Genomic DNA, 23,025 nt, shown 5'->3' with positions numbered 1-23,025 from the left:
TGTGTGTGTGTGTGTGTGTGTGTGTACAGAAAAACAGACAGAGAACATATATATGAGGAAACTGAAAAGTTCATGCAAATGAAATTAAAATAACATGAATTTCAAATTTTTTACATCTAAATGAACTTATCTTTTAATTCTATTTTTTCTGTTTCAAGTACTATGTTTTCAACTACATAGATTCAATTTTATGCATACATTTTATATACAGAAAGAATGTATAGTGTATAAATATAAAATATACTTTCTATATTCTCTCTCTTCCCTCTATGTATGTACACACAGATATTTTATATGGATATATAGCCACAGATATAGTGTGTGGTATATATAGCATGTGATATATACATATAGAGAATATTGCATATGCACACACTATACACTATTTTATATATAATATATACATCACACACATGTACTCTATGAACACTCAATACCTGTTAGAAGTTAGGTCATCCCTAGATCTACTTGTTGGTAGCCTGTCTCCACTAAATGCACGCCGATGGAAGGCAGAAACCTCACAGCCATGTTCAGCGGTGACGGTGATGCCAGAGCCTAGCACAGGGGTCTCTCTGCTGCCACAGCCCTGTAAGTAGAGGAAGGCAGGCAGCATCGTGCCCTGTTTATAAAGGGGAAAATGAGACAGGAGATGGGCTTCTCATCGTCTTTGCTCCAGAGCTCAAGCACCCAGAGCTAGGTGGCACTCTGGAAGAGACAAGCCTGCCAGGTGAGCCCTGGGGGTGGGGGGGTGGGGAGAGGGCACGTGTGCCCTGGATGGCGGAAGTCACAACACCAGTGATGGTTTTGGTTCCTCTCCAGCCAAGCCCTGTGCCCTGAGATTACCAAGGCTCAGAGAGGAGATGGGACCAACCCAAAGAGACGTGGCTCTGCAGGCACAGCAGATAGGCAAAGCCAGGTGTGTGGGGGCCACAGCTGGGAACTTGGCACAAGGAGGCAGCGCCTGTTCTGCATTACAGTCTCTGCAGGCTACCAAGAGGGCTTGGCTATGACTGGCACAGGTGAGGGGTGACGGGAAGGGTGGGTTCCCAGCCAAGGCAGGAGTAGATATTAGCATGAGATGTGGGTCTCTGTGAGGCACCAGGCTCTTGCGGCCCAGGGTCCGGTGACTGGGATTCATGGGTCTGGAATTGACATAGAATTCCCCTCTCCTCTGGTCAGCCTGTGTTTGACTCCAGGCTCTTGCTCCTAAGGCAGAACTAAGTTTGCTTCAGGTTGACTTGGGCATGAACTGCGCTTGAACTGGATCCAGAATTGAGTAGGTCCCACGGGGTAAGCTTTCCAAATGGAAGAGCTGAGGCTGGGAGAGGGTGACATGAGTGTGGCTCACAGGGGTTACTCCCAGTCTTCCTTCCTGGGGTCTCTTTTTTTTTTGAGGCAGAGTGGACAGTGAGAGAGAGACAGAGAGAAAGGTCTTCCTTCCGTTGGTTTACCCCACAATGGCCGCTGCAGCCGGCACACTGCGCTGATCTGAAGCCAGGAGCCAGGTGCCAGGTGCTTCTCTGGTCTCACATGCGGGTGCAGGGCCCAAGCATTTGGGCCATCCTCCACTGCACCCCCGGGCCACAGCAGAGAGCTGGACAGGAAGAGGATCGACCGGGACTAGAACCCGGGGTGCGAGGATTGACCGGGACTAGAACCCGGGATGCCGGCGCTACAGGCGGAGGATTAGCCTATTGAGCCGTGGCGCCAGCCCTGGGGTCTCTTCTATGCAAACTGTCCTTGCCATTTGGGAGGGGTAGGCGCCCAAAAAGACACTCATCCTGATATTCTCAGGCTGTCTGTCCTTGGGATCTTAAGGAGCAGAGAAGCTCTGTGGAAGTCATTGAACTGCAGTCTTACCTGGGGCTGGATGTTCCCATCAGGCCTAGGAGTCCTGCTAAGGTCTGGCCTGATCAGTAACACCGCCTCTGCCTGTTCTGCTGGGACTTCTCCACTTCCTCTTCCTTGGCGTCACGGGGAGCCCGGACTGGAGGGGCTCCTCACGCTGCCGAGCCCCAGAGGAGTTACAGCTAGAGTTGCGCAGTGCCCCACAGCGCCCCAGCCCAGTGTGCTGTGCCTTCCTGCTGCTCACCCTGCTGGTTTCGTTATGCAGGAAAGCGCCGGGGAGAGGCCTCAGGGAGACAGCTCCCTCTCACGGGCCAGAGCCGGGGGCAGGGCTGAGCTGCAGAGGCAGAAGGCTCTCAGCTTGCCTGCATGGGACCCCCGGGCACCGGGCACAGAGGCTACCCCCGATGATCTCTCCTCCCTGCTCTGGTGGCTGCGGGCCTCTTCCCGTGGATCCTCCCACTAGCTGGAGCACCTTCCTCCAGGCACTGCCGGCCATGCTCCTGTCCCTCCTGGGTGCCCTCAGGGACCCCTTCCCTGGCCACCTGATTGACAACTGCGCACAGCTGCACCGCCTACCACCACTCTCCTTACTGCCTGTCATTTTCTCCCACAGAAGATAAGGTACTCGCATTCTTTATTGCCACGAGGGCAGGGTTCTGTTCTGTTTATTGCTGAATCCGTCCCCAGCTCCTGGAAGCAGGCTGGACACACAGGAGGTGACTCCTACACACTTCCTGAATAAGTGAGGAAGTGGCCCAAGAGCCTGCCCTGTCACCGCCTTGGCCACCTATGCTGTCAGGAAGCTCACGTGAGCGTCCCCTTTCCCAGGGGGCTACTCATCTGTATTCACCACAACAGGACCACTTTCATTTGACTTGCTGCTGCCCTGAGAAGCCTCCCTCTCGCTGGGGCAGGAGTTGGGCCTGTGGTTAAGAGAGCTGTCCCATATCAGAGAGCCTGTGTTTGACTCCAGGCTCTTGCCCCTGATTCTAGCTTTCCACCAATGTAAACCCTGGGAGGCAGCAGTTAGCACTCAAGAGAGCCCTGGATTGAGTTCCTGGCTCCTGGCTCCTGGCTCCTGGCTCCTGGCTCCAGCCCGAATCCAGTCCCAGCTCTTGCAGGCATTTGGGGAGTAAACCAGCAGACACAAGTTCTGTCTCCTTATCTTCCTCGCATATAAACTGCAGGAACAAACAACAAAAACCTCCATGGAAAGGCCTGAGTATGCAGTGAAAGGGTTTGGGTCTCTGTTTAATGTTCTAGTGAGTTCTGCGTAACAGTAGGACGCTTTAATTGTGACCTTCCACAAGAAGCCCTTTGGAGGTGGAGCAGGACTGTGGGCTGGAGCTGGCTGGTCAGGGGAGGCTGTGGGGAAGGGCCCAGCAGGTTCCCAGAGGTACCACCTGAACAGGAGGAAGCAAACAGTGCTGGAGAGGGGCGGTGCTTGGGGGAAATGAGAGGCCAAGCCCATGTCCTGGCCTCTCCTTCCACTCCTGCTATGGGTGAAGACGCCAGAGAACCCACAGAAGGCATCCCACGGGGAAGTGTACATCTTCTCTTGGGGCGGGGATCAAACGCTGGCAGATCTACCGACCCCTTGGTCTGAAGCCCAGAGTATTTCTGGGAGATGGCTGGCCCCTCCATCACTGTGGGCCTCACTCAACTCAGATCCCATCGGGGCAACAACCGAGCATTGGCCAGGGGTCAAGGCCACAGGCACTATCTGTGTCTTTGGGCAAGGTGATTCATTAGCTGATGCACTGGGCTGGTTGCTTTCACAGCAGAGCTTCCTTCTCATTCATGAGACAACAGAACAGGGGGTACATGGTTCTGGTACAGAGGCATGGATGCATGACCTTCAGCTCCCGCCACCAGATCGCGGTTGCTTTCTGGGTGGGGACGTTACTCTATTTTATCCAAGACCCTCCAAAGGTCACATGCTGGAACCAATCCTTACACTGACATCTCTGCCACGTTGTGGGGGCAGTGAGGATGTCACAGACGCTAGCACCATGCTCGTGGTCGACTCAGGCTCCAGAATCATGAGCCAAATAAACCTCTCTGTTTTTTTCCTAAGTTCCCCAGTCTTGGGCCTTTTGCTATAACAATAGAAAATGGATTAGGATGCTGAAGCAATCACCTTTGCATCCTAGCCTTGGAGGGGGTGACCACGAAGGTCCATACAAGAGGATGGGAAGAGACCAGAAGCCACCTTTCATCCCAAGGCAGGACTAAGTGGGTGGGGGTGGGGGGTCCTCCACTGTGGGCAGAGGACAGTGGGGAGAGTGGTCCACTGAGCTGGCAGCCAAGAGCCAGGCCCCGAGGCCCCCCAAAGCTCCCCTGAGGCCCAGGCTTGGGCAGATCTGCCCTTCCACGGGGGGGTGGGGGGGCATGGTCAAGGATACACAAAGTGGGAAGGCGAGCTTTTCATCCCTACTGACTGAGCAAAGAAAGAAGTGCTCATGGGGCGGCAGCTGGAGAGGGAGGCAGAGACATTTCAACTTAATGGGAGCGGAGAAAAGCAAGTGAACAGTCTCCCTTCTGAGCTGCTCGGGTTCTGCCTGCCAGAGCTCTTGCCAGAAAAGGCAGCAAGTGTGAAGCTCAGTGCAAGTTACTGGAAGCACTTCTGATGTAAAGGGAACCACCAGGTTAAGAAAGAGGAAAAGCAGGAGGGAGGCTGATGCTAGAGAGAAAGATCCCTAATGGTATCTTACAGCTCCACGCTGGTTTAAAAGAAAGCCAACTTTTAAATGTAGGATTTAGGAGCTGGCACTGTGGCACAGCAGGTTAAGCCACCCTATGCGGCGCTGGCATCCCTTATGAGCACTGGTTCGAGTCCTGGCTGCTCCATTTCTGATCCAGTTCTCTGCTTATGACCTAGGAAAGCAGTGGAAGATGGCCCAAGTCCTTAGACCTCAGCACCCACATGGGAGACCTGGATGAAGCTTCTGGTTCCTGGCTTCAGATGGGCCCAGCTCCAGCCGTTGTGGCCATCTGGGGAGTGAACCAGTGGATGGAAGACCTCTCTCTAGGTCTCTCCCTCCCTCTCTATGTAACTCTTTCAAATAAATAAATCTAAATCTTAAATGCAGGGCTTAATCTTTCCTGATTCTTCCCTGACTTGGTAAAGATGCTTGTTCTGACATAAGTTTGGTAGTAGGCGTCGGTGGTTACTGGTGGCTACAGAACAGGGAACCACTTGGGCCAAGTCTGCCATCTGGACGATGTCCTCTAGGCACTGTGCTACCATCTCAGCACAGGCCCAGGGTGGCAGGGGCAGCACCTCCCTCGCTGGGCGCCCTCAGGCAACTTTCTTCCCTCCCTGCACTTCATCCTCCCATATTTTAAACAAGGGAGGGGGGCGCTAGATGGCATTTATGGCACCACGCGCCCCATCTCTGCTCAGGCCCCAGAGCTCCCGTGGAGGGTGGCACTTAGGAGAACGAGTCAGAGTGGCTTTTTGTCACCTCTGAGAGAACCCCCTTGTCCTGGAAGGAAGCTCATCCCCAAGGCTGTCCTCTGAGCAGAGCTGACCCGTGCCATGCCAGCTCCAGCCCGGCCCCGGCCCCGATCCCACCCAAGACCTGCAGTCCCACTCCCTAGCTGGATTAGAGGGGTTAAGGGGCACACACTGGTAGAGCGAGTGCAGGAGGGTGCCTGGGGGTTCTCAGGGGGCTCTCAGGGGTGCCCTGGTTCATGGTAGCTGGAGGGATCTCGGAAGACACAGGGAAGGTGTACCACACTGGGAATGCGGGCTCTGGGTTTCACCAGCACGCCTCTTGCTAATTACGGACGTCATTTGAGTCCAGGTCTCTTGAGCTCCCGGGCTTCCACTTCCTCATCTGGGAAACACAAGTGTTGAACTATATAATTTCTAAAATCCCTGTTTCCAGCTCAGAGATTCTGTGCTCTTCTGTATGGGGAGGCAGATGGACAGGCAGCCTTAGAAGAGGCTGGGATCTTGTTATTGACCTAGAATCTCAGGGTCTTCAGGGTTTGGAGGCCAAAATGATGGTGGGTTCCTTTGCATCCTTCCTTACCCACCTGTTTCTCCAGGGCTGATCGTCCTGAAATCTGTGCCTAGGGTCAGAGTAAACAGGATCCCAAGGAATGCATAAAGGGTTGTGATCCATGTGCGTCTCTCTCACTTGTGCCGTCCTGGGGAGCAGGAAGGACCCCTGGTCTCAGGCGCATTCCTTCACTCCTTGAAAGAGGTGGTTTGGGCAAGATGTTCTCCAAGAGACATCTTCAAAAAACCAAGCCTTGGGCAGAGGCTTGAGGGTAAGAGGCTGAAGTGGCATCCTCGCCCCAGGCAGCGTGATGGCTTCTGGGGCACGCACACAGCTACATAAAACAACCGAGATCTCCTGAAGTTGTCATAGCACTGTCATCATCATCACCATCATGGCCACCATCTCCCACACTCCTAGCAATCTACCCTCTGCCCGGGCCCCCAGGCTCACTCTCCACCTGCCCCTCCCAGCCTTCTCAGGCTCCACCCCATGGCACTTGGAGCTCCACTGCCCAGAAGAGCCTTGGAACTGTCTCCTTTGGATGTGCCCCTACTCATCCATCAAGACTCTGATCAAGTTCCTGCCTCCATCATGCCCCCAGGAACAGACTCTGTGCCCAATCCCATGCTCCTCAACAACTTGGACGTACATCTGTTGCAAAACTTCAAGTGTGGAGCATTAGATCATAAACTCCGGAAGGGCTGGTATCTTTGCAAACCCACTGCCACCAACACGTCTGGCCCATGGCAGGAGCCTAACACATAGTGGAGTCGTGAGGACGTGGGCCAGTGGTCATCAGGGCCTGTAAGCGGGATGATTCCTCAGAGTGAGTGTTGAAAAAACAGACGCAGGCACTGTGGGGTGCAGCAAGTTCTCTACCTCCAAAGCCCTGTCAGTGTTCACACGGAACCAGCAGAAACCCCAGAAGGAAGGAAAGGTCTTGGAGCTACTACCTCTTGGTCCCTGCCCCGTCTTCTCCTCTTGTCCCACAGAGCAGTCAGAAGCCAGCATGCCCCGTGCCCATCACATCCCAACCAGTCCTGCACTACCTTGCTGGTTTCCTCTCTAGAATAGAACCTCTAATCCATCGCCTCATGCTCCAAACCCTCTCAACCCTGTAATCTCATGCCTGTGCAGCCTGAGCAGCCTAGCTCAGCTCTTGCACAACAGGGAAAAAAAATAATTTTTAAAAGCACATCTTCTCACAGATGTTTCCTACATAAGCCTGGGAGCCTTGGTGTAAACACAGGCTTGGGGCGGGGGGCAGGCCCATTCCTGATATGGCCCTGTCTTCCTCACCAGTCTCTGCCTCCCCCTCATAGTACCACACTGGGTCCTTTCGCTTTATGGAACACACCAGGCTGCTCTTACCCTGGGGCCTTTGCACATGCTGTCCCCGGTGCCTTGGAAGGCTGCTTCTGCTCCTCCTGTAGTTGATTCCTTCCCTTCGTTGACTCAGCCTGAGTGGCAGTTCTCTGGGGAGGTTTTCTCTGATCTCCCTGCAGCCCCGCCTTGGAAGTTTCCTCCTCTCAGCATTATGCTTGCTTCAGAGCATGTACTAAACACGTGTTGGGGCCGTCTCCCCAGAGAGAACGGAAGATTGGCGAGAGCATCCAGTTTTCTGTTGTTCCTGGCATGCGGTGTGGCGCCTGGCTTAGCACTTCCTGTGGGATGCGGGCTGTGTGACGTGCCCATAGTGTGCGAGGCGACATGCTATGAGGGTGTAAGCGTGACTCATGCCGCCTTCATGACAGCTCTCATGAGAATGTCTCACTCCCAGGGAAGGAAACCAGCAGGGAGTGGAACTGCTCCACAGCACAAAGGCGACAGTGACAGGGCTGAGATGTGCCCGGGGCGGTGTGCCTTTCCCACTTCCTGGGGCTGCTTTCCGAACCTGCTCAGTACCTCTCCCTCCCGGCCAACATTCCTGTCTTTCGGTGCTCGGCTTATTTCACTGAACGTAATCACCTCCAGTTCCATGCGTGCTGATGCAAATGACGAGGATGCTCCTTTTCCTGGATGAGCAGTATTCCACTGTGTAGCTGCCTCAAATGTTCTTAATGCATTCGTTCAGGAAAGACACTTAACATTGTTTCCATTTCTTGATTATGGTAAATCCTGCAGCCAAAGCATCGTAGTGCAGATGTCTCTTAGGGTGATTTTATTTCCCTTGGACATATACCTAGTAATGGGATTGCTAGACTGCATGGTAGTCCCAATTTTAGATTTTTGAGGAAGCACCGTACTATTTTTTTTCTGTTTATGTTTCCATCCAGGGGTGCAAGAGGGGTTCCCTGTATTCCACACCCTCATCAGCCCTTGGCATCTTTGTCAATCTAACTGGGATGAGGCGATCTCTCATTGTGGTTTCAATTTGCATTTATCTGATGATTAGTAATGTTGAGTATTCTTTCATGTGCCTGTCGGCCATTCATATATCTTCCTTTGAGAAGTTTCTGTTTAAGTCTACAGCTCTTCTTAAATTGAATTATTTGATTCTTTTGCTTCTGAGTTGTTTGAGTTTCTTATCTATTCTGACCATTAACCCTTTGTCAAATGTATCGCTTGCAAATACTTTCTCACATTCTGGAGCTGTCTCTTCACTTCATTGTTTCCTTTACTGTGTAGAAGTTCTTTAATTTGATGCAATGTGTATATTTTTTGCTTTTGTTTCCTGTGCTTTGAGAGTATGACCCAAAAAGTCCTTGCTTTCTATTTCAATGTCCTAAAGTGCTTCTCCTATGTTTTCTTCTAGTAGTTCCAAAGTTTCAGGTCTTATATTTAGGTATGTTTTCCATTTTGAATTGATTTTTGAACATAGTGAGAGACAGAGGCCTAGTTTCATTTTTCTGCATGTAGATATACAGTCATTCCAGCACTACCTACTGCAAATACTGTCCTTTTCCCAATGCATGTTCTCAGCACCTATGTCAAAAATCAGTTGGCTGTAGATACATGGATTTACTTGGAGGGTCTCTATTACATTCCACTGGTCTATGCATCTTTTTTAAAATGCCAACACCATACAGTTTCACTTACTGCATCTTTGTAATATATTTTAAAGTCAGGGACTGCAATGCTTCTTGCCTTGTTTTTTTTTTTCACTCAAGATTGTATTGGCTATTTGGGGTCTTTTGTGATTTCACACAGATTTTAGTAGTGTTTTTTCTAGTTCTGTGAAAAATGCATTGATATTTGGATAGAGAGTGCAATGGATCTGTAAATTGCTCTGGGTGGTATGTGTATTTTAATGATATCAATTCTTCCTATCCATGAATATGGAATGTCTTTCCATTTCTCTGTGTCCTCTTCAATTTATTTCATCACCATTTTAGAGTTTTCACTTAGAAATCTTTCAACTCTAGGGTTAAGTTTATTTCTAAGTATTTAATTAATTTAGTTTCGCAGCTATTGGAAATGGGATTGCTTTCTTGATTTCTTTTTCACATAACTCACAGTATAACAATGCTTCTGAGTTTGGTACATTAACCTTGTGTCCTAGAACTTTGCTGAATTCATTTATTAGTTGTAATAACTTGGTGGAGCATGTGGGGTTTTCCACATACAAGATCATGTCATCCTCAACAATGACAATTGATTTCCTTCCTCCCAACAGGGATGCTTTTTTTTTTTTTTTTTTCCCCCTGCTGGACTGAATCCTTTAACATTTCTTGCATTGTCACAAGAAAAGAGGAGGCTGTGACATAACAAAATGGCCTCATACCAGAGGCACCCCAAGAGTAAGAGGGAAACACCCAGCCCCTCACAGTCACTCTGTGTTTGGGGGTCACCCACATCCTTCTTTCCCAGAGCCCCAGATAATGCTGTAGACCTCATCCTGGGCTTTGGGATCCACAGCCCAACAGCAAAGATCCCGACAGACCTTTGGTTAGCCCAGTAGTTTCCAAATGTATTCCACTGCAAAAGCCCATTCTGAGAAAAACCTATTCCACCCTCCATCTACTTACCCAACCTCTGAGCTTCTGACACAAAAGCAGGGGTATGTAGGAATCCGGGGCTTCCCTGGGCAAAAGCCCGGAGCCATGTGGCTCCAGGTCACTCCCAGCAACATTTCCAGGTGCCTGGTCTTGGTAGCACACCCCAGCAGCCCCCTGACCTTCACAGCCCCTGGCCTCAATGGGCTCCCATGTGAGGACATGAAGGAAGCAATGTCTACTGGTCCCGTTGACTCTCCTACCCAGGGACTTCACACCTACCCATCTACATTTATAACTCTGGTGACCATTAGAGGAAGACAAGCACATCGAGGAGTTGCAGGCAGGGGGGAGCCAGAAGAACAAAGGAGAAAAGAAACTTCCCTGGCACGACTGAGACCACACCCCACAAGTGCCTGTGCAGGTCCACAGTTCACAGAGCGCTTCCTGGCACACTGTACTCATCTCACTATAGCCTCCTAAAAGCTAGGTGTTACTATATTGTCACTCCCAGCACACCATGGAGGAAAGAGAGCCTGGGAAAGGCCCATGTCACAACAGGGCAGAAGAGGTGACACCCTATCTGGAGCTCACCCTACGCTCACCACGCAACCTGTCCCATATCCAAAGGTCGGAAGAAGAAAAGGTAAGAGGAGGCATAACTTGGCAGCCTTGATGGTACAGACGGGGGAAGACTTGAAACCGAAACAGCAAAGGGCAGTGTGGATGAGTGCTATGGTCTGTATATGTCTCCTCTGAAACCCAGCAGGTGCCAGTGGGACAGCTTGAAAAGCTGTGGCCCCTAAGAAGCTATTGGGTCGTGAAGATTCTTCCTCCATGAGTGGCCCTGAGGCCCTTATAAAAGGGGCTTCGCACACCATTTAGCCAGTCTGCCCTTCTGCCTTCTGCCATGTGAGGGAACAGCATTTGTCCCCTCCAGAGGGCGCCTCTCTCACCACACAGCCTGCTGGTGCCCTGGCCCTGCACTTCTCAGCACCCAGAACTGTGAGAAGACAAACGCCAGTTCTGTATAAACTGCCTAGGCTTGGGTACTTTGTTAACAGCAGCACAAGAAGATTGAGACAGAGCCTCAGACAAAAAGTGGCATCAGTGTTGAGACAAAGGAGAGTTGGGATGGGAGAGAAAGGTACCCTCCCCAAGCCAGGGAATCCTCCCATGAGTGCATCGTTGCCCTGGGCTCGAGGGCAGGTGGGGCAGGGAGGGAGCTCTTGGCACCACACTGGGCATCTCCTCCTGGCACCAGGGCCTGCTGCCCACGGTGGGCCTCACTTCCCTGAGCGCTTCTGCAAGGCTGGATTTGTGAGCGAGGGCATGCCTCTCACAGTCAGCCCTGTGATGCTCATACCAGAATTAACCACCGAGTGGTATTCCTGACGGTGCTGACCAAACCCCACGGTCTGAGCTGCCCATCGAATCCCTGGCTCACACAGTGTCCTTGTCTGAGGTCCCGTGACACAGGGACGCCTGCAGCCGCAGCCATGGGCAAGCAGTCATAGCCGTCACAGCAGTTCACTGCCCGAGCTGATGGCCTGGCTCCTCAGACGTCCTAAAGACGGAGCAGCCTTGAGGTCCCCCCATATCTCCAAGTTCTTCCCAATGCCAACGAGAAAGCACACACGGTGTGCCTGTGAGTGTATCGAATAAGAAGGGACAGGTCGGGTGAGTGGTCAGCCCTGGCTTCCTGCTTCACTTCGGTCGGCCCAGCTCTGTGTTCTAGGACCTGGCTGCTGGTACCACAGGCACTGGCTAGGCCATGGCTTCAAGCAGCTGGACTCTCCCTGAGCTTTGTGGGCCTCTGCCTGACAGTGGGGACTGTGGCTGCCTGAGAGCGGATGCCAGCTGGTGGCCAGCGCCTCCTGCAGATCCCCCCTTCCCTCCTGCTTCTGTGGTGTCCAGAGGGTAGAGCCGGGGCTGCCCAGTGTGTGAAGCTGGCACTCGGTGAATGGTGGCACTGGAGGCTGAGATCTTCAGATGAACAGGGGACTGGAGCCTGGCACCCCCTGCACCCAGCCCCAGAGCCCCAAGCCCAGAGCCCCTCCTCCTTGCTCCTGTAAGGACCAGCAAGGCTGCAGCCAGAGTGCTCTGGAAGGGACAAAGTTATCCAGAGGCCTCTAGGGCTCCTCTGGCTTGGGGGATGCAACAGTGGGCTTCAACTGACAGCCAAGTCAGGGAAGCCTGTTGGTGGCACAGTGGGGTTTGGACCCAGGTCCCTGGGCTCTGAGTGCCCCAACTGCTCAGTCTTCTCTGATTGGCTTTGGAAATTAAAAACTCTTCCTGTATAAGCAGCTAAGGGAAGCAGAGCCTGCTGAGGGCCAGCCAGCTTGGAAAAAGGAAGGAAGGAGAGCTGTTCACTGGAAGGCCCAGCTTGGCTGCCCTTGGCCCACAGCAGTGGGGGTGAGGGTCCCCCTGGAGAGCTCCCAGGAGCACGGTGGCACTGAGGGCCTACTGGAGCAGGGAGAGGATCAGTGAGGCCGAGAAGCCAAGGCCTAGCAGAGCAGGAGGCCCCGGGCCAGCCAGAGGTGACAGCCTTGCTACCCCAGATGGCACATGCTCACAAGAGTCTCTGGAGTCAGGAGATCTAGGCCAAGGCCCTGCTGCAACTTCTCTGCTAGCATACTCCTAGGGATGAGAGACTCACTACCTCCTGAGACAGTCTTTGCATTGCTGGATGGAACGGTGCCAACCTGCTGAACTGATGGTGTCAACCTGGAGCCTCCTTCACCCAACGCCCCTTCCAGTGTCAGGATTCACGTACCCCAAGTCTCCCTGACATGCCACCGTTTCTGGCCTCTCCTCACCCTACACCCATCCCCTAGAGGACCCTCTGAGGCATGAACTGGCAGGCCAGCAGGGCCACCCACTCCCTGCTGTGAGGCTCAGCCTTGGCCAGCACAGTCCAGCCTTGCAAGACCTTGTCCGGGCAGCAGTGGCGCCTGCAGAAACTCTGCCCTGGCCAGAGGCTGGTGATGTCTGAGCTGTGCTCCTGGCACCGCCAGGGAGAACTCCCAGGGGCTGGTGGGCCTGGGCTCCGGACCCCTCCACCCGGTCTAACTCCAGCAGAGCTCCTGCAGCCGCCTGGACGAACGGGGCTTCTACCCCAGAACAAGCACAGAGTTCAAAATAGCTACTGGGGCTGCCTCTCCTTGTCCCAGCTCCCCTCCGGCATCCTGCACACTTGCAAGCATCCAAGGAAGGGGACCTCGTGGAGGGACCTGGGCTCTCGGCTCTACTCGCAGACTCCCGGGAGACCCAGCACAGCGCTGCCCCTAGGAACAGAGCTTGGCTGGCAGGGGCGCGCCTCCTGGCGGCTGGGCCGTGGGGCTGCAGGGGCGTGGCCTGGGGCGTGGCCTGGGGCTGGGGGCGCGGCCGGGGCAGCACTCACAGGGCAGCGTCTCGGCGCTGTTCTTCTGGATCATAATGCAGAGCTGTAGCACCAGTTGGGGGGCGCTCTCCAGGAAGGTCTCAAGGAGGCGCAGCATGTTGACGTCTGCATATTCGTACATCATAGCCCAGTAGAAGCGTCGCTGGTGTTCCTTCTGCCGCCGGCTCTGAATCCCCAGGTACATGGTGCGGATATACCTGCCGGAGACACGGGCACAACACAGCGTGGGTGGGGGCCGGAACCGCCCGCGTCCCGGCCCCTGCCCTGAAGTTCCCCGAGGATAGGGTGGGTGCTGAGGCCGCATGTGGGCCCCCACCCCCACCCCGGCAGGTCCCCACGTGGCCTCCGCTCCTCTGCAAACCAGATGAGCCCAGGGCCTGCCGGGTGAGCCTCTCAGATGGGTTTTCTCAGGTTCAGGTCCCAGGGGGCGGGGGACGCATTCTAGCAGGGCTGCCACCTGTTGCTCCAGGGGACAAAGGGAAGGGAGTTAACATCGGGGAAGCTGCTAAGCCACCGGTGGGCTGGTCACCCTCCGGCGCTAAGTAGGTAGGTGCAGGTCTCAGGGATGGCAGAAAAGCAACAGCTGGGGTTCACAAGGGCCACTTCTCTGCCAGCACTCATCCCCTGGCATCACTGTCCAGGCATCACCCAGGGTACAGTTCCAATCCACTGACAATCCCCCCCCACCCCGTCTCCAGAGCACACGCAGCCTCCCTGAGAGCATCGAGGGGCCAGGGAAGCAGGTACAGTGGAGTGGAGTGCAGGGCTGTGGGGCACCTTGTTCACCGTGCCCGCCTTCCTTCCCCCCAGTGGGGGCGCCATACAGAGTGGGTAGGACGACTGCTGAGAGACAGCAGAGTAGACTCACCCTGGGTCATAGGGGAAAACCCCACCTCTCATTTTTACCTAAACCGTTCTGAAGCTGTGGCCCTGAGCCAGGGTAAGTGGAACCCCCGAGCTACCACCTACAGCTGCCAAGTGATCTTGGAGGCAGGGGTCAGGATTGTGCAGGTAGGGTCACAAGCAGGAACCATTAAACTGCATTAGGGGGGAAGTGCCAGGGAGCCAGGTACAGGCACAAGTGCCCACCCGGGGCTGCTGGATGGCTGCTCTGTCCCCACTACTGCCATCAGCCTGCTCCCGGCCCCTCCCCCTTCCTCAGCCGCCTGCCCCAGGAGAACCCCGTCCCTACACGGCAACCAAAGTGCTCTTTGACAAGCATAAATGCGGTTGTGCCTCTCCCTTCTTTCCCACGCTCCTGCAGCTGTCCCTGTGCTGAGACAAACGCATGCCCCTTCCTGTGGCTCAGGGTCCTGCTGCCCCTCCAGCCCCTGCCCCTGTCCTCCTCATCCCTTCTCGGGGCTTTTCTCTCCCTCTGGAGCACCTGCAAGCAGGGACCTGTGCATGGCTCCTGGTACTTCCCCAGGGTCTGCTACAGTGCCTGGCACGAGGCAGGATGTGCGGAGAGCAAATGGACCCGGAGGGGCTGCCCGTCCTCCAGGGCTGAGTGTGGACAGGACAACACTGACACAACACGTCAAAGGTCGCCTGTGCTGGCGTCGAGTTTATGAGATGCATTGCAAAGTGAATCGCAGGAGCCAGGGGAGACTTGGGCACTGCCCAGGCCTGTGCACAGACACTGTGGAGGCATCATGCTTTAGAAGCCAGCATCCCAAAGCAGACGCTCGCAACAGAAGTTCAGACTGTAAAGCGATGCTCTTTTCTGATCACAAAGTAGGGGTGTCACTCCAGAGTGCTCATTATGGACTGAACCCTCTGGTGGAAGGGAGTTCCAGGGTCCCCCCCAGAGTACCCCAGGATATGCTCTCCACTGAGCCCCAGGGTGACCTCAGAATGAACGTGTCAGCAACAGTGCGCCCCCCACTGGACATCTGAGGAAAGCAATGGAGTTTTCTCTCCAGATTCCTAAGAACCCCTGGGGGAGGGCCTGGGTGACTGTAGCTGCAGGAACTCCCCCTGGGGAAGCTGGGAGAGGCACCCCCATTTCTTTGCAAGTGCAATCCCTAGAGAGAAGGGAGACACGCCCCTACTAAGCTGTGTGGCAGCTCCGGCATGGAGGGGTATGGGGAGGTACAGGTGTGCCAGGCCCCGGGCAGGGGTTTGCAGCTGTGCCGACTCGTGGCGTCGCCTTGTGGGGCGGGTCTGGGGTCACCATACAACACATGGGGAAACTGAAGCTTTGCTTCTCTCGCCTGATGGCACTCTCCAGAAGTTCCTGCCTGAAACCACACAGTCCCGGGAACAGGCGACAAACTCGGGAAAGGGAGGGAGAGGGAGGCAGAGAGACAGAGAGAGACTTCAGAGAAATGGAGAGGTGGACACAGAGAGGCGGAGACGGAAGAGACAGAAACACAGAGGGGAGACGCAAACAGGAGACAGAGATACAAGGAAGAGTGAGACACGGACACACAGAGATACAGAGACAGGAGACTGAGAGACACAGAGCTGGAGACAGAGAGAGAAGTGGGAGGGAGGGGAAGGAGGGAGGGAGGGAGGACTGAGGCAGGGCAGGAAGTGTCAAGGCTCAGGCCTGAGGGAGAAGACCACCAGGAAATCGTAAAGATAAGGATGATGGGGGGGGGGCGCCCTCTGAGAGGAGATGGCTGAGAGGCCGGACCCTGAGTGTCAGGTGGAGGGAAGGCCATCCTGATGGGTGTGGTGGCCGCTGGGCAGGCCGAGTGTCAGGTACAAGGATGTCCTGGTAAGGCAGGCCGCAAGCCCAGCGACCACCCCAGCACCCAGCACAGCCATGTAGCCGCAGAGCCTTGCGCAGGGGTGCAGCTCTCCCCACAGGGGCTGCTGCAGCACATCACGCCCTGGCCCCAGACTCACACTAGGGACCAGAGAACCCTCTCTCAGGGGGACCTTCAGGCCCCAAGCCTCACAAGCGGCCCAGCTGCTGGAGGCATGGTGACATGGTCATGGGCCCAGGGGAGGCCAATCCACAAGTTCATGGGCATCTGCCCTCCCAGGGCAAACGGGGCACTGATTCCACCCCAGAGCCACAGCTGCCTCTGCCCCCCAAGGCCAGCGCAGAAGATAAGGAGCCCAGCACATGCCGATCCCATGGGGTGTCTGCCTGCAGGAACCAACCCTGAAGGCCTTCCAGGGTGAGGGAAGAGACCAGGCTGGCCGCACGCAGAGCCACAGCCGCTCCCCACCGAGCTGAGCGAGCAGAGGCAGGGCCCGCGGCGCATCAGGGTGAGGTAGCGGTCAGGTGTGGGCGTCCCTCCCTCCCTGGAGTAGCAGCTGAAGCACTGAGTCCAGGGTTCCCGGGTGCCCAGGCCACACCTGTTCTGTCCCCTCCCCTTCTGTCCTTCCATCCCTGGGATGAGTGAGGGGACTGGTTTGCAGTATAACAAGGCCTGGACCCCCACCTAGCCCCACACCCATTTTATAGGCTAGGACCCCAGTGCTAGAGAGGGAGCTGACCCCCGTGTCACTCACTTCAAGGGTCTGCGGGGCAGATCCGGGAATAGCACAGGGGCCTTGGACTCTGACCTTGCGCATGCCCCTCGTGCCCACCACTCCCTCTCCCTCTGCACTTCCCTCAAGGCGTAAGGAGCTGCCAGGAAGCCCCCGCGGGGCGGCGTGGGAACAGTGCATCTCTCCTCCACACCCCTGGGCCAATCCGCGTGTCTCTGACCTCAGTCTCCATCGTGTGCAATCCTGGTCGGTCGTCTGGGTGACCTCTGAGGCTGCCCTGCCGGCTGCTGGTGCAGAGACAGCCTCAGCCCGCGGCCAGACCCTAAGCGTTGCGGGAAGGGAGCTCCACGCCGGTGAGCTCATAGCTAAAGGCGGGCGCCCTCCAAGGCGGCAGAGCTGGGTGCAGGCACGGCCCCAGTAGGTAACATAAGCTGGGTTGTCACACCCCCTCAGAAAGCTCTTGACCCCTCGGAAGGTGGCTCAGGAGGGAAGGCACCCAAATCTCTCCCCTGGATGGCTTGCAAGTCTTGAGTCATCTCCTGTCACCCCCTCTCCCCTAAGAGCACTAGATTATGAAATGCATGGGTGTGAAGGCAAGGAGCCATGTGTTACCATGGAGTTAGCGCTCCAGAAAGCTGGGCATGGTCTAAAGTCTGCAGGATTTTGCAACCTTGGACAAGCTGCTTCCCAAGGGTGGGATGGGACCCTCTCTGGTGGGACACTCCCAAACCCACCAACCCTTAAAGTCCTCATCTGTGAAGTATTTCATGCAGGACAGGATCCCAGGACACGCTGTACACATGGCTGAATGCATGCCTTTGTGCCCCATCAGGGGGTGGTAGGGCCCAGGAGTGGCAGGAGACCAGAAGTCGCAGTGCAGGTGGCAGCTTTGGGACCCCCTGGGTGGCTCTCCTGCCTTTCCTGCCGCCCTCCCCACCCCACTCCGTGACTTCCTTGGTGAGCTGTGGAGTCGCGTGCAGCTCCTCCTCACCTGTCTCCAGGAGCATTCTCTAGTGCCCTGGGCCCGTTTCCATTTTTGCACCAGCACTCAGAGGGGGACACAGTGGTCACCGTCTTGTCCCTGTCGCTCATCTTCAGCTCAGAGAGGCTAAGTGACTCCCCCAAAGTCACACCACCAGACACGGCCCAGGCACATCAGCCAGGTCTTGCCCAGACTACGGGGCCCTGGGAGTTCGCTGGAGCTTGGCTGAGCATGCGCACCTGCCTGGGCCTGAGGTCTCGGGCTGCTTCCTGGGACATGCTCAGAAGTGGCATTTTGTGGCCATTTGTAACTGTGGAGAGCAACCCACTCTCCAAGCCCCAAGTGATTCCAGGCTTTGTGGGGGCCTGAACCTTACTAGAGGCTCGTTCTTTAAGGAAGAAAAAAAAGTAAATTCTATCGAACATGTAAAGTATAAATAGCACTAACTCTACAAGCTTGTCCCGAAAATAGAAAACAGAAAGAACACTCCCCCCTTCGTTTTATGAGGCCAGCATCAGTCTGATACTAAAGCTAGACAAATGTCGTATAAAAAATAAAACTGCAGACAACATCCCTCATAAGCATAGATGCAAAAAGCTCCAATCAAATTCGCCAATTGTGGAGCCGGCATTGTGGTACAACAGGTTAAGCCACTGCTTTTGGTGCTGGAATCATATCGGAAGCTTTGCTTCTACTCCAGCTCCCTGCTAATGCATCTGGAAAAGCAGCAGAGGATGACCCAAGCATGTGGGTCCCTGTCACCCATGTGGGAGACCTGGTTGGAGTTCCTGGATCCTGGCTTTGCCCTGACCCAGCCCTGGCTGCTGTGGGCATTTGGGGAGTGAATCAGTGGATGGGAGATCTCTCTGTCCCTCTCTTTCTCCCTTCCTCCCTCTTCTCCCTCTCTGTCACTATGCCTTTGGAATAAATAAATAAATCTCTAAAAATATATTAGCAAATAAAATGCAGTAACTTACAGAAAAAAAAAATGATTACCAGAGCCAATGGGGTTTACCTTGGGAATGGAAGACTAGTTTAATATTCAAAAACAAGTCAGTGCAATAGTAAGAAAACATACCTAACATCCTGCACGGTGCAGAAATGACTTCTGCCAGGAGCAGGAGGCCTCACACGCATCACATTATACTTCATGCACAAAGAAGCACTGGCAGACTTCAACATCCATTCATGGTTAAAATACTCGGCAAACCAGGAACGTAAGGGAACCTCAGTAACTCGAGGCAGATGAAAGGAATTAACAAAGCCAACAACTGACATCCTACTGAGTGAGCAGAGACCACAGATAGCTTCTGTCTCAAGACCAGGAAGAAGGCTACTCTCTCCACTCGTGTCCAGCATCTTCCTGGGAGTTCTGAGCAGTGTAGTGAGTCAAGCAGAGAGAGGGAAACCGAAAGTGTATACAGGTGGCAAAGGAAGGACAAATGTGGTCCCTATAGTTAAGGACATGACAGCCTAGAATGAAAAGCCCAAGGCATTTGCTAAAAAGTTCATACAACTAACGAATGCATTTAGCAAAGTCTCACAATACAAGGGTAACAGAAATCAACTGCATTTCTACAAATGCTGAACTCCTGGAAGTTGGAATTTCAAGAGCTACTTCTGCAGCTGGCTCACGGGAACCAGTCTCGACCCCGATGGGAGGGCCCAAAGGAAACCTCCCTCTGGGCCCCAGCAGGGTCCTGGGCTTCTCAAAGCGCACGGGCGAGGAGGAGGGGGGCTCGCTGATCCCCTCCATCCTGACCACTGACCGGCTCTGCCTGCGCCTCTCCCGGGGTCACGGGCGGAGGTGGGGTGTGTCCAGGGCCTTCCCTGACCTGGAGACAGAATGTACTACAGGAAGAGCAGGCCCCACAGCCCAGTCTCACAGGCCCAGTCCCCTTGGGCCGAAGCAGCCATCAGGGGAGAATGGACTTGAACTTGGGCAGGAGCTGAGCGCCCTTCATGGTCACAGGTGCCACCACGCAGCTAGGAGGTGGCCTCTTCAGGAATCCGATTCTGTGAGCGCGGTGGTCACTCAGAAGGTGCCCTTGGCCCCTCGAGCCCCAGTTCCTGAAGTCCCTGCTGCGACTCGGAGCTCAGCCAGCTGTGCTTCCACCAGAGGCCCCCAGGAGCTCACCTGCCCCGGGGACCCCACCCTGGGCGCACCACAGCACCTGCAGGAGGACATGGCTCAGGGCCCACGGGCTGGGCTCTTCCCTGCCAGATAAACCCGCGGGTCTCCTCGTCAAGGCTGCTCTCTTCTCTGCGTGAGCATGGCCTCCCCCCGGGCTATGAGGGTTCAAAGCAGGGAGCCGCCCCGCCCGCCCACTCCCAGCAGCTTGTGCCATGACGGTTCTCCATCCTGGCCGCACCTGAGAAGCACCTGCAGCACGCGTGAGCACTCCTGAGGGTCTGGGTCACTTTCAGGGCAGCCACGGCTGAGCTTGCAGTCAGACGCCTCACGGCCCTGTGTGGAATTTGGTGCGCACCTGTCCAGGAAAGGCCTGGCGGGCAGCAGCGTGTCTGCTGGGGCCCTGGGCATGTCTCAGCCTGGCACATGGCAAGCTCTGGAACCACGTGACAGATGCTCCTTGACCTATGATGGGGTTACACTCAGATAAACCCACGGTGCGTTGACCTTAAGTCAAAAGTGCATTTACTGTATCTAAGCCGGTGCACGTCCCAGCTTAGCAACACAGCACACTACAGAGGATCACTGACTCGCCGCTGGCCGAGCACCTCCAGGGAGCACCGGGCTGCAGATCGCTGGCCTGGGAAAAGATCCAAGATCAAAGTCCAAAGAGCATTATTGGACGCATATTGCTTTTGCAGCATAGTAAGGCTGAGAAATCGAAAGCTGGATCCTGGTAAGTCACGGCCAATCTGTGATTGAGGGAAGGAAGGGAGGAGGGGAAGGAGAGAGGGGGAGGAAGGGGGAGAAAGAGGGGGGCGTGAGACCTCAGATGAGTGGGGGCATCACAGAGCAGGAAAGATGACGGTACTTCAGCAGGGTCATGACAAATGGAATTAAAAGATTATTTTGGGGGCTGGTGCTGTGGTGTAGCAGGTTAAGCATTACATAGGGGGCGGTGGTTCAAGTCCTGGCTGCTCCACTTCTAATCCAGCTCCCTGTCAATGCACCTGGGAAAGCAGTGGAAGATGGCCCCAGTATTTGGGCCCCTGCACCCATGTGGGAGATCAGATGAAGCTCCTGGTTCCAGCCGTTGCAGCCATTTGGGGAGTGAACCAGCAGATGGAAGATTCTCTCTCTCTCTCTCTCTCTCTCTCTCTTTCCCTCTCTCTCTGTGACTCTTTCAAGTAAATCTTAAAAAAAAAAATCCCATTATGTCCTCTGATCCTCTTTTTAAAAAAAGATTTATGTGCAAAAAATTTTGGAAATGTATTTTTTTCATAATCCATATTTTTCAAGAACCTTTGCAGGGCTCCTTGTATGCAGTTTCTTTTTTTCTTTCTTTCTTTCTTTCTTTCTTTCTTTCTTTCTTTCTTTCTTTCTTTCTTTCTTTCTTTCTGTCTTTTTTTTTTTTTTTTTTTGCACCAAATAAACATTTTACTTCCATTTTCTAGGAACTTCTGGAAACACCCTGGTAAAGGCAGGCATGGTTACCACGTAGCCTGGACTAACTGCACCCTGCCGACATCCCCACACTTGCCTTCCTCCTCGGCCAAGGCTCAGGGTCGCCCCACAGAGCATGCGCACAGGTGACCTGGCTCAGTGCCCACAGGTGTCACTGTGAGAAGCCCACAGCTTTCCCTCCAGAGCCCAGCTGCCGGTCAGGGACACAGGCATCCCCAGGAAGCCACCAGAATCTATCTGCTGGACGTGGGCTGCATGGAGACCACCGCAGGCTCTGCATTCCACTCCCCACCCCCAAGAGGCAGAATGGGCCTGGGGCAGGAGACTGAGTTCTTCAGAGGAGGCGGGGCTGGGAAAAATCCACACAGCAGAGCACCTGCCCGCTGGCTGCCCAGCCCCAGGGAGCGCAACCAGGCACATGGGGACTGTGACCTGAGAGGTTGCAAATGTCCCTCTCGAAATAGGACACTGAGCCTCTCGCCAGCAAACACTTGCTTGCTGGAGGGACTACAACCTCAGGGGAGGGCAGCCTCTCTCTCCAGCTTCCCCATGCTCCCCTCTGGGCCCTGGGCACCAGGCAATGGGCTCCACAGGAGCAGGACGCTGAGGACGCAGCTATGGTCCCAGCTGCCACACTGCTGGGCCACCAGATGAGGTGCCTGAGACGAGGGAGCCACAGGGGGCTCCGTGGGGAGTGGCCCGAGGGGGGCCTGGCCTCGATCCCTGCAGGCCTGGCCCACACAGCACCTCCTACCCCTCTTTGGTCTGCCCTCTCTGCCCCATCTCTTGTGTGTGCTTGGCCAGCACCCTGCATTTCTGAGCCTCGGTCCCTGACTCTGAAGGTTCCAGCAGGCCCTGCCGCCTATCCACATGATGGTCCATGCTTGAGCGCAAGACCAGGGGTGCTAACAACCAAGGCAACTCGGGGTCAGCAGGCCAGCAGGCCTGGCTGGGTGCTGCAGCCTGCGGGAGGCCTCCTGCTCCACCTGCACCCACGGAGCCAGCACCCAGACCCCCCTTTGGAGCTCAAGAAACTGAGGCAAAGAAAGTGGCAGATGTCACCCAGCTGGTTCCTGCTGACCTGTGCTCTGGTCCTGTGATTAAGATCCATCTCGGGGCCAGCGCTGTGGCACAGGTTAATCCTCTACCTGCAGTGTCAGCATTTCATATGGGCGCCGGTTCTAGTCCTGGCTACTCCACTTCCGATCCAGCTCTCTGCTATGGCCTGGGAAAGCAGTAGAAGATGGTCCAAGTCCTTGGGCCCCTGCACCCGCGTGGGAGACCTGGAAGAAGCTCCTGGCTTCAGATCGGTGCAGCTCCAGCCATTGCAACCAGTTAGAGAGTGAACCAGCGGATGGAAGACCTCTTTCTCTGTCTCTCCCTCTCACTGTCTAACTCCACCTCTCAAATAAATAAAGTTTTGGAAAAAGATCTGTCTCTCCGGAGGGACCCCATGCCCCTAGAGCAGGCCCCTGCTGGGTCCCCAGCGCCACAAAGGTCGGCGCACAGGAGCTGGCAGGATGCCTGCTGACTGGGGCTGTGGAGGCCTTCAGTACTGCCCTCAGAGCCAGCCTGCCGGGCGCCCCCGCCTGCCATGTAGCTGAGTGCTACGGTCACGATGGCCTCTGGGGCTTCCTGCACCAGGCAGTGAGGGCTTTCACCGGGGCCAGGGTCAGAGCGAGGCCAGCAGCAACTCCCTGCACTCAGCAAGGAGGCTCTGACAGCCCCCAGCAGCTGGTCTCCTTCATGGCCAAAAACTGTTCAGGCTCTTTCCAGAAAGACCCAGAAGCTCAAAGGCAGAA

At 55.0% G+C, this 23,025-nt stretch overlaps 1 protein-coding gene across 2 annotated transcripts in view; it reads right to left on the bottom strand.

The window, feature by feature from the left end:
- The window catches only part of XKR6 (XK related 6), a 330,416-nt gene that overhangs the window by 50,980 nt on the left and 256,411 nt on the right, over positions 1-23,025 (bottom strand). For both annotated transcript variants that reach the window (XM_002709441.6, XM_089327202.1), the window contains exon 2: positions 13,200-13,396. In XM_002709441.6, coding sequence (XP_002709487.2) covers positions 13,200-13,396 — 197 coding nt within the window. The remainder of the gene's footprint in view (positions 1-13,199; positions 13,397-23,025) is intronic.

The sequence above is a fragment of the Oryctolagus cuniculus genome, chromosome 2, assembly GCF_051225735.1.
Source record: "Oryctolagus cuniculus isolate XC-2025 breed Fujian yellow rabbit chromosome 2, ASM5122573v1, whole genome shotgun sequence".
Lineage (NCBI taxonomy): Eukaryota > Metazoa > Chordata > Mammalia > Lagomorpha > Leporidae > Oryctolagus > Oryctolagus cuniculus.
This window is presented reverse-complemented; position numbering and strand designations above follow the sequence as displayed.